The following is an 11413-nucleotide window of genomic DNA, read 5'->3' on the forward strand; positions in this document are numbered from 1 at the left end:
ATTTTGCTTCAGAACTCTTCTCTGTTTGCTACTTTTCAGTAATTTCTGATGTGCTGTATCTCTAGGAATCATGGAAGAAAATGAACCAGAGAATGAGAGGGAGTGTGTTATTGTCTGGGAAAAGAAACCAACTCCTGAAGAGAAGGCTAAAGCAGAAACTCTAAAGCTTCCTTCTACATTTTTCTGTGGTGTTGGCAGTGATACTGATGAGGAAAATGACAACTTGGAAGACTTTCAGACAGAAATTAAAAAAGTTCAAGAAGCCAAAGTATGAACTAAAATTCAAAGCATGACTTTTCAAATTAATTTTAGCTACATTAACTCTTAATTCTGAACTAGCATCATGAATATCCTGTACAGTTATTGAAGCAATCTTAGCTTTTTAAAATCAAATATCGGGTGTACATCAAGTAGTAAGAGTCAAATCGCTTCTTCTGTATTGGAGTAATCTCACTCGGATGCCAATTGAATCTATTGTAGAGACATCTAAAACTTTGGGACCATTTATGAAACATTTTCCTTTTCGGTTTGAGTCTCAATGTGTTGGTAATCCTCAGATTTTTTCCTTTAAAAAAAAAAAAAAAAAAAAAAAAAAAGCAAACAACTCTAATCTCAGACAAAATGTTTGAAGCTGTTCAGAGACCATTTTTTAAAAAGTTTAAATGTCAGAATTTAAAAATTTGTGCACAATGAGATAAAATATATCTATATATAAATTAATTAATATTAATTAAATACAATGGAATTTCTTTAGCACTCCAACTCTTCATATTTTCAAAGTTCTTTACCATTTACTAATCTTCAAACTCCCTATGAGCTCAGTGTAGTTGACATTTTATAGAACTGAAGATTTGGTTGATTTGTAAGATTTAGAGCATTACTTTTTCTGAAAGTGTTTTTTAAGAAGAATGTGAACATAAGGATACTTTTCCAAGTTAATCAAAATATTAGTATAGTGTACATTATCTTAATATATTAAGATAATGGGAGAATAACATTTCAGTAGTATTAAGTGATAACTTCATTATATTTACAAAATAATTCCTTCTGAAATATTCTGAAGTCTGTAATCTATTAGCCTGCTTACTCAGGCACTTTGGCTACTAATTTTTGATACTGCTATATTGGTGTATTTGTTACAGACCCAAAGGAAAGGGCTCTGAATCCCAAAAACTTTTCCACTAGGAAAAATTTTTTATAACTGACAGGGATGTTGGGTTGCAACTTGTGTTCTGTGCTCCTCTTCCTTCGAATTCCATGAGCATTTATGCCCTGGCTTTTTTAAAACATATTGATTACCCACAAATCCCATTGAAATTGATAAGAGCTAAAGTTGCTTTACCTTTCAAAATGTGTGGTAACTTTTAAATAGTTTTCCAATACTCCCATCTTTCTGCAGTGCTCCTGTTCTTTTGGGAGTTGTGGGGGGTAGTGGCATTTAATTTCTAATGCTGCTGTTCTGACAGCTTTTGAAAGTATTTAAGCAGATGATTTCTAGGTATTCTGGTATTTCTTTAGCTCTTTTAAAGCATTTATTGGAATCACAGATATTTTCTTTTTAGGAGTCTGTGGAAAATGAAGTTACAAGTTCAACTGATGTAGTCCGTACTGATGAGACTGAATTGTCTGTTCCATCAACCAGTAAATGTGAAGAACCAGATTCAACTACAGAATCCCTGCACACATCCCAGACTTTGTCAGGAACTGATGAAAAACCTGTTGATTTGTCAACTAAAAAAGAAAATGATCCAAATTTAACAGATTGCGCAAACCAAGGTAGTGTTTTTTTGGGACTGACTTCTACAGATAACTGTGACTATAGGTAACCAAGATTGATTTAGAATGCTACTAATTCTGCTTAGCTATGTAATCATTGTACTGATCAAAAGAATAAATGAAAAATGACCATGTGCATCAAAGGTAATTCTAGTATTATGAGACCATACTACAGTATGCTGCTATTAAATATCCATTAACTGTACATTGTGTACAAAATAGGGAGTGTGGCAAAATTAGTAAGATTCTGCAGTTTTGCAAAGAGGTAATTTGTCACTTAAATGTTCTTATAGGGGGCCCAAAAGAATCTATCTATCTATATTTATATTTTACTGGGGTAAATGTTTAAGGTGCTGTTAGTCACTTTGGAGCATCCCAATACATTGGCCTTCATGTGGAAAGGAGGGGGAGATAGTATGCTGTAATCCCTAGATTCATAGTTGTATCAGCCACTTTCTGCATCTTGGTATTAGGTACAGTTATAAAGTGCTGTGGTGAAAGTCATCCTTGCCAGTTTCTTTCCCTCAAGGTTTCCCTTTCACTTTACTTTCATTGTGAATAGGAAGCAAAACAATCGCATTTGGATTTGGCACTACTTCTGGCCTGTCATTTGCAGATCTAGCTTCAAATTCTGGGGATTTTGCTTTTGGTTCTAAAGGTAAGATGCAAATGCTTTTGGTAATAAACTCACATTCGAATTTCTTTTGATACAACTTGATATCAAATGTTATGTGCATTAAATCTGCTAGTTCATAAGATACTAAAATGTGAATGACAGAACACTTGTAAACTAAATGTCTTCTCTAGAAATGGCATAGTTTATGAAAATTAAACTGTACAATACGTGTGTGTGTGTGTGTGTGTATAGGAGTAATTGGAAATATGTCTGAAACTTTAAACTCTTCATAACTAGATAAAAACTTCAAATGGGCAGATACTGGAGCAACTGTATTTGGAGTACAGACAGCCAGTAAAGGAGATGAAGATGATGGTAGTGATGAAGAAGTTGTACATAGTGATGATATTCACTTTGAACCTATAGTGTCCTTACCAGAGGTAAGATGTCTTTGGTGATACTTGTTCTATCAGAATCTCTTTAAACTATGTCTGTGAAACTAACACATTTGATTAGTAAAACTGAAGTAGTTTACAGGTCTAAATTAAACCCCTCTTTAGCAGGCTTTGCATTTCATTCAGGTTGGCTGAAAACATCTGCTTTTTCTAAAAATATTGTTTTGTTTTCCTGAGGCCCCAGATGGACAAAGTGGATCCTGAACCAGAGGGAAAAATAGATACTATCAGGGCTAGTCATTTTTAGGGAATCTACCTGGCTTAGAATGGGATGGAAAACATGACTCTGATAATGCTATTAAATTGGCAACATTGTATGAAGAAGCTGCCTTAGGCATATTTTTTTAAAGCTTCTGTAATTACTTTAATTTTATCTTGAAGCCTGTACAGTTTCACTGCTACTAGGGACCTTTAGTCTGTGTGCGAAAGTGCACAATATTACCAGTAACCCTTTTAAGTAGGGATGTCCTCGTGTAGATGACTACATGATTACCAATAAGCCTCGGTTAATCTTGTCAACTACACTCCCGCCCCCGGCTGCCTCTCAGTGGCAGCAAGGGAGGAGTGGGAGTGGGGGTGGGAGTGGAGGGACGGTGCCTGTGAGGAGCTGTCTTAAAAGCCAGCTCTCCATGAGCACCAAATCCGCCTACACTCTCCTTGCTCCTCCTTCTCCTCGCCCACCTTGTTGCCTCAGACAGCAGCGTAGAGGGTGATATGGGCAGGCAGAAGCCGATACATGTGAGGAGGTAGCTTTCAAGCAGGCTCCCTATGCGTGCTGGCTCTGCAGACCTTCCTGCCTCCCCTTGCTGCCTCCTGCAGAGGCAAGTGGGGAGGCATGCAGGAGCTGGTGCTGGGGGGAGCCATCTTAAAAGTCCGTTCCTCCCCCCGGCTCTGCCCTGCCACCTCCCCCCGCTGTTGTCTCTGTCAGAAGCAGCAATGCAGGGGAGGCTGCCACAAAGCAACCTCTGTCCGTGGAGGCCCAGCCTCGCCATGGGCAAAGGCTGCTGCCAGGGAGCAGCATCTGTCCACTGAGAGCTTGGAATCTCCTGTGCTAGAAAATATGCCCCAGGACATGTCAAGGACTTCTAGTGCAAATTTAAATTTTCTAGTCCAAGCAGTATTTGAGATGACTTTATAAAAAGTTAACTTTCTAATTATGAAATATTTGAGCAGGTGAGGTTATCTCAAACAACTTGTTCATCTTACCACAAAGTGTGGAATACATCTGTTCTGGCTACAGAACAGTTTATGCAAAATTTTAAATAGAAAGTATGTTTGAGGAAATTTTTAAAAGCAGGGGTAGGAGAGTAAAATCAGTGTACTAGAAAGCTCTTACCCATTATATCTAATGTATGAGTAGATTACTGGTGACAGTATCTGTCTAGGAAATGCATTAATATGCTGTCTTTGCTGCTTTCTAGGTGGAGGTTAAATCTGGAGAAGAGGATGAAGAAATTCTCTTCAAAGAAAGGGCAAAACTCTATCGATGGGACAGAGAAGTCAATCAGTGGAAGGAGCGTGGAGTTGGAGAGATGAAGATTCTCTTCCATACACAGAAGAAATATTACAGAATTTTAATGAGAAGGGACCAAGTTCTCAAAGTGTGTGCAAATCATGTAATCACAAAAACAATGAATTTAAAGCCCTTGAATACCTCGAACAATGCTTTAGTGTGGACAGCCACAGATTATGCTGGTGAGTTTGAGAAGATAGTGTTTTCTGTAGGTTACTTAAACACCTGACTTTTTTCCTAATTTGTATGACAAAACTTAAACTGACAGAGTAGGCTGTGAATAATCTGTTCTGGGAATTACATTGCAGATGGAGATGCAAAAGTAGAACAGCTTGCAGTTCGCTTTAAAAGCCAAGAAATGGCTGATTCCTTCAAGAGGAGATTTGAAGAATGCCAACAACATTTGTCAGAACTTCAGAGGGCACATGTATCCCTGGCAGCAGAACTGTCAAAGAAAACCAATCCTGTAGTGTATTTTGAGGTTTCTGCTGATGATGAACCTTTAGGACACATAACCATGGAACTATTTTCAAATATTGTTCCTCGAACAGCTGAAAATTTCAGGGCCCTGTGCACAGGGGAGAAAGGATTTGGATTCAAGAATTCCACATTTCACAGAATAGTTCCTGACTTTGTTTGTCAGGTAAGTGCAAGCTGAAGATTTTTCTTAAAATAAAATCTGTTTTCATTTCTTAGAGCTAAAACCATTTGTTATGTGGAGCGAGGATTTTACCAAGGGGTATGTCTAGATTACATGCCTTTGCCGACAGAGGCATGTAAAATAGGCTACCTGACATAGTCATTGAAGCGGGGTTTTAAATAATGAGGCGTAAGGGAATAGTTGACAAAGGCTTCCCTTGTTGACTGAGCTGTGTCTTGACTTGCGTACCACAGCGTGGTGGCCATTTTTATTTAAATGAAGCTAGGGATATTTAGATTCCCACTTCATTGACTATGTGGGGTAGCCTATTTTACATGCCTCTGTCGGCAGAGGCATGTAATCTAGACATACACGAAGATTTTGATTCAGTGGACAATATTTTACTCATTAGTTTAAAAGTGTACTTCTTGTTTGAAAATTGATTTTTATTTTAAAAAGTTGTACAATTCCTCTTACAGTACCTCAATGATTTCCATTTTAAACGTATTCATTTACAAGTAATTCTTTTTTCAAAAGGTTAGGTCTTAAAATTTAGCCTGCATCTGAAAATCAGGCTGTGTTCTTTCTGGCTCAGTGTGCATCACAAGTAACACAGATTCGGTAGGCCGAATACCTTTTCTCAAACTGACTTGCACACTTTTTTCTCATCTGTGCAGACTTGATGCACTAACTTCTGTAGATTTAATCTATGCCAAATAATGACAGTAGCCTGAGAACTGTTTATATCTGAGTGTCCAGCCAATATGGTGCTGATATTAGTACAGTTATTTCAGTACTCAGACTGAGAACCTAAACTGTCAGGTAAAGAGGCTACCTTTCTGTAACACTAGAATTCAATTATCATCCAATCCTATTGTATTGGCATATGGACCTCCCATTTGCCAATTTACAGTTGTTATTATTGTTTTTATTGGACTTCACTTCACTTTGGTTTTATTCCTGTATGTAGTAATCTCAGTCAGTATGCTCCATAATGCTAGCAATAATCCATTTGGGTGTTTACCTTATTAACTGGCCCAGGCTAGTATAGCTGTGGACTAGAAAAAATAGTGGACTAATCTGAAGGGCGTTAGTGACTTATATTAGTTGCAGAGTGCCCTTAGTGGTTAATATTTAATTTCTCTTTGCTTGTTAACACATGGCTTAAAATAAAGGGCTTGTCTACATAGCCAGCCAGGAAAGTTAGCCCAAAATGATTAAAATTGTGAATTTGAAGTGTATTAGTGAAATCCTGTTAAACCCTAATATGAACATTCTCTTTTGGTTTTAAGTGGTCTTAATTTGGCTTTAATTTACTTTAAGGCCACTTGAATTTCAAATAGCAGTGCCCACACAGGGATTTGGTGCGGTTAATTCACTTCAAATTCACGAGTTAAGTTTTTTGGGTTTGTCACAGGGACATCTAGAAAAATTATCTGCCCAATTTAGTAAAGTGCTGACATGTCACATTCAAGTAGATTTGTCTAGAAAACAGGACACCAGTAATTCACAAGCATAGAGGATTCTGTAGCTTTCACAGGTCATAAATTAGCACATAATAAACCTTGCCACGAGTGCTTACGTTTTTAGTTTTCTGTTGGCTTATGATGATCATCTGTATGTTAAGGCTAGAATGAGACCATTCTGTCTGTCTTTGTCAATATCCAGACATATGGGCTCTTAACATTTTTCTAATTCGTTTTTTCTTACCGGAAAACATACAAGTTTCCTACTTTGTAGATAATTATAGGCTTATAATGAGTTAATTCTATAAATTAATACTTTCAGGGAGGAGATATCACTAGGCAGGATGGAACAGGTGGACAGTCCATTTATGGAGATGTATTTGAAGATGAGAACTTTGAAGTGAAACATACTGGTCCTGGATTACTGTCGATGGCAAATCGTGGCCGAGACACCAATACTTCTCAGTTTTTTATCACGCTTAAAAAAGCAGAACACCTGGACTTCAAACATGTGGTATTTGGGTTTGTGACGGATGGCATGGATGTTGTAAAAAAAATTGAATCTTTTGGTTCTCCCCAAGGGTTGGTGAGCAGAAGCATTGTCATCACAGACTGTGGGCAAATATAACATCACAATAGTGATTTTACAGATATGTGCACTAACAGTATAAATCAAAGGTGAGATGTTGTAGACTAATTATGTTCAGCTTTTTTTAAATTGACATTTCTGATGTATAAATGTAAAATTACAACTTATAGAGTACTTTTTTATGTGTTAATTGACTTTGCATGTTGTGAAATAAAAGTTCAAACACTGGCATATGTTATCCCGATATTTGTTTTAAAATATGAAAAATTTAAAATTAAATCCTAGTCTTGTTAAAGCAATTGTCTTTTCTTCACTTTGGTTTGTACAAGGAATAGTACATGAATAATCTGTTTTGATTTCCAACACAGATGTATCTGTATTTGGAATACAGAATTAGCCATCATGCTTCCAAACTAAAGTAGCTCTGTGTGAGAACTATTTATTCTTATTCCCATGAATGCATTGAAAAATAAAGAGTTGGCAACTCATTTTCCTTACCATTCTTAAGGACATTCAGCTGCAAATAAGTTGCCATCCTTGACTCTAGAACACTATAGAACATATTCTCAAAATATGGTCTGTGGATTACTAGTGGTCTGCAACTGTATTGCAGGTGGGCTTGAGGCCTTCCTCCTCTTCTGCTCTCCTCCCCACTCCTTCCGTGCCCCGCCCCCCCCGGAGCAGGGTGTTTCTCACTGTGGGGGTAGAGCCTGGATCTTCACAGTGGGAGGAAGCAGCTCCATGTGCTTCCACTTCTCTTCCAGAGGCATGGGGCGGGGGAGGATGGCTGACACTTAGGCCGGTTCCCCCGGAGCACCGCTTCCACCTGCTCCCCTCACCCTGTATTGCTGTCTCTGGTGGTGGGGGGAGGCAGATCCTGGAGCCAGCATGAAGGGGGAGCCATCTTAAAAGCTGGCCCCCCATGGACGCCAACTCTCATCTCCTCTCCCTCCCTCAATGCTGCCTCTGATAGAGGCAGCAAAGAGGAGGTGCATGTAACCATTAAGATTAACAGATAAGTCCAAGGTTATTGGTTAATCGTGAGCAGCTACTTGCTAACATCCCTAATCAGGGCAGGGACTGAAAGGTGTGGGGGCTCAAAGCTAAGGATGTTAAATATCGGTTATTTTAGTAGTCAAGTAGTTGATAGAAGTTCCATCGACTAGTGAATAGGCACTTCTGCATTCCTCCTCTGAAATGTACAAAAGCCCCTACTGAGGCTCTTGTACATTTCAAAGAAGGAATGCAGAACTTCCTGTGCAGCATGGGGCCAGGCGGAAGTCCCACTGACTCTGGGCTGCACACAGCGTGTCAGCTTTGAAATGTACAAGAATCCAGTGAGAGGGACTCTTGTTCATTTCAAAGCAGCAGCACAGCATGGAGCTCAGGGTCTATGGGGGATTCCCCAGCTGATCCCGGGCTCCAAGCGGCATTTCATCGGAACCGGGATCAGTTGGACTCCCCAGCTGACCACAGTTTTCATGTGATGTTTCCCCAGAATCTGGGGTCAGCTGGGGACTCCCCAGCTGATCCTGGGTTCCACGGAAATGCCGTGCTGGAGCCTGGGATCAGCTGGGGACCTTGGACTCCACGTGCAGCAGTGCCCGGGCTCAGCTGTGTGGCACTGAAGCTTTGAAGTAACCCCCTCTAACTGATAAAGGCAGTGGAGTGGGGTGGGAGAATCCACCAGTCAACTATCCAATAAGCATTTGCTTATTTGCTAGTCGTCTAGTCCTTACCCGACCCCCTACCCTGAGTAGGGATGTTGTGGGGGGTGCACAGTAAGAGTTGGGGGTGTGAGGCAGTTGTCAGGGTAGAGGGCTGGGAGCATGGGGGGGTACAGGAATCAAGGTTGGGGTGTCTGAGGAAGGCTGAAATTTGTACCTGGACACTGCTTGCTTTCCCCTTCCTGTCAGGGAGTGAGAGGAAAGAGCACAGTGTGCCTGCATTCCTCTGGCTTGGGAGTGGAGGGTGCTAGGATATGAGTGTCCCAGTATGAATCTCAGGCAGCAGGGGTTGTTTGCCCTCACTAAATAGTGCCAAGGGGTGGGCATAAGGCTGGGACAGTCCTGGACCAGTAGAGCAGCACAACCCCAGCCAGCTCCTTTAACCTGTCTGCTGCTCAGTATGGTAGCCTCCAAGAGAGCCCCTGGGAATACAACTGGTAGTGCACCCCACCTTCTGCAGCCAACCACCCCAGTCTGTCAGCTCTTTCTTACCCAGTTGGCACACCTGCATGCACCAGCTTACTTTCACCTCTGCACTCACCTAAGATGTAAGCAAATGGCAAAGCAGGGGCTTGAAGTTGGGTCTTCCACATCTGAATCTTGGGCTGTTTGGCGGCTAGCATGAAGAGGTCTCATCTTTACAAGAACCTGAGAAACCTCTATCACTAAAACTTAATTGGAAGTGGTGAACAATTTTGATAAATTGGCCTGTTGCAACAAAGTTAAAGAAAGATCCCTGGTGACCTTTAACTATAATCCCTTAATGCCATGAAATGACAACCAAATAACTGCACTTGTCATGCCCGGAGGTTTCCTGAAATTACTGCCCATGCCAAAATTATGGATGGTTCAGTGCATGGGAGGTGATACATAAATTTGGCTTAATACAGAATTTTAGGGCAATAAAAAAGTTAGCAAAATAAGAGAAATTCTCATTTATCATGTTAGCAGGGGTTGCTACTGCATTTATTTAATCTTTTATCTATGCTGTCCTCCTCGATGCTGCCAGTGGAGTGTTTTGCAAGGAATCCAGAGACTGGCTTGGGATGCTGGTTGGGGTCTCCCCTTGGAATCACATGCAGCTGCTTATAAAAGTGGCATGACTGTGGCAATGATCCAGACAGCTGTTTGCCTCCTTTGTCTTCTGATATGACGGCCTGAGCTCATTTTCATCTGGCATTGCTCAGTGTCCCTTGTGTATCCTTTCTCCTTCATGCCCTTTGTGATCTTGGCACAGATATCTGGGTTTTTTTTTTTCCCCCTGGTATGTAGTTCTGTAAGATTGGATTCCTCTCCCACATAGCAATGAGCTCCAGGATTTTCTGCAGGTGCTATGGTCGTTCTCATTTGCAACCCTGGGCATTCATGGTCAGCTGTACTGCTGAGGTGTGTTGCCTGCTCTGAGGTCTGCTTGCCAAGCTGGCCCCACAGGAAATGAAATTCAATTTTATCCAGGGCTCTTCGCGTGCACCTAGAGAGCACCAGAATTGAAAGTCCTGGCCAGAGCAGTCACAGCTGAGACACACCTCCCAGACGCAAAGAACACACGGGGGCTATGTCTATACTCACGGCTTCTTGCGCAAGAACATCTTGTGCAAGGGTTCTTGTGCAAGAAGTCTTGCGTAAGAAAACATCCACACTGCCATGTGCGCGCTGTGCTTTTGTGCAAGAGCTCCCATGGCAGTGTGGATGCTCTCTTGCGCAAGAAAGTTCCGACGGCCATTTTAACCATAAGGCTTTCTTGTGCAAGAAATCCCTGCTGAGCGTCCACACTGCCCTCTTGCGCAAGAGCTCCTACACAATTACACCTGTTAAAGAGCGTAGCTTGTGCGCAAGAAGCCCTCTTACCACGCCGTACTGTAAATTTCCTTGCGCAAGAGCGGGTGGGCAGTGTAAATGCTCTGCAGATTCTTGCGCAAGAATGGCCATACTTGCACAAGAAGCCGCGAGTGTAGACATAGCCCAAGTCTTCAATATCATAAAGTCAACCTTAGAAGAGCAAATATAGTGTTACTGAGTGTGGGGGAAAGCAGGAGTACCAAGATTGACTTCAATGGCCTTTTACGGTTGACAGAACAGTCTTGGTGGTCAGCTGTCATCTAAAGAAGTGGGTTGTACCCACAAGGTTATACCATCTACATATTTTGTTAGCCTTTAAGGTGCTCCTAGACCGCTTGTGGGGCAGTTTTAGAGGTTTTTTTTTCCTGTTACAGACTAACTAGGCTACCTCTCTGAAAATCTTGGTGGTGTCGACTCATTGTTTATAAAATTGACCTAATGTGGCTAAGTTTGATTTCAATTCCCACTGTAAACCAAGCATTCAAGCCTGGGATTGAAACTTAGTAGTGAAATAGCCTTCTTCTGCTCTGCCTTCCAATGCTTGCAGAGCATGCTTCCACTAGATGGCAGATGCTAGCAGTCTTGCAAGGTACCTTATTTCTCAACAGAAACAAAAAACAGGACTGTGTAGCACTTTAAAGACTAACAAGATGGTTTAATAGGTGATGAGCTTTCATGGGCCAGACCCACTTCCTCAGATCAAATGGTGTAAGAAAATTGTCACAACCATATATACCAAAGGATACAATTAAAAAAAAAACACACATGAAAAGGACAAATCAAATTTCAGAA

General features: G+C 40.9%; 1 protein-coding gene across 1 annotated transcript in view; it reads left to right on the forward strand.

The window, feature by feature from the left end:
- Nucleotides 1-7283, forward strand: part of LOC102450376 (RANBP2 like and GRIP domain containing 4) — a 64337-nt gene extending 57054 nt beyond the window's left edge. Inside the window, exons 23-29 of the mRNA XM_075917913.1 lie at nucleotides 66-268; nucleotides 1563-1776; nucleotides 2339-2434; nucleotides 2690-2832; nucleotides 4269-4542; nucleotides 4669-5003; nucleotides 6789-7283. Coding sequence (XP_075774028.1) covers nucleotides 66-268; nucleotides 1563-1776; nucleotides 2339-2434; nucleotides 2690-2832; nucleotides 4269-4542; nucleotides 4669-5003; nucleotides 6789-7094 — 1571 coding nt within the window. The 3' untranslated portion in view covers nucleotides 7095-7283. The remainder of the gene's footprint in view (nucleotides 1-65; nucleotides 269-1562; nucleotides 1777-2338; nucleotides 2435-2689; nucleotides 2833-4268; nucleotides 4543-4668; nucleotides 5004-6788) is intronic.
- Nucleotides 7284-11413: the final 4130 nt, after the last annotated feature.

This window comes from Pelodiscus sinensis, chromosome 1 (genome assembly GCF_049634645.1).
Source record: "Pelodiscus sinensis isolate JC-2024 chromosome 1, ASM4963464v1, whole genome shotgun sequence".
Lineage (NCBI taxonomy): Eukaryota > Metazoa > Chordata > Testudines > Trionychidae > Pelodiscus > Pelodiscus sinensis.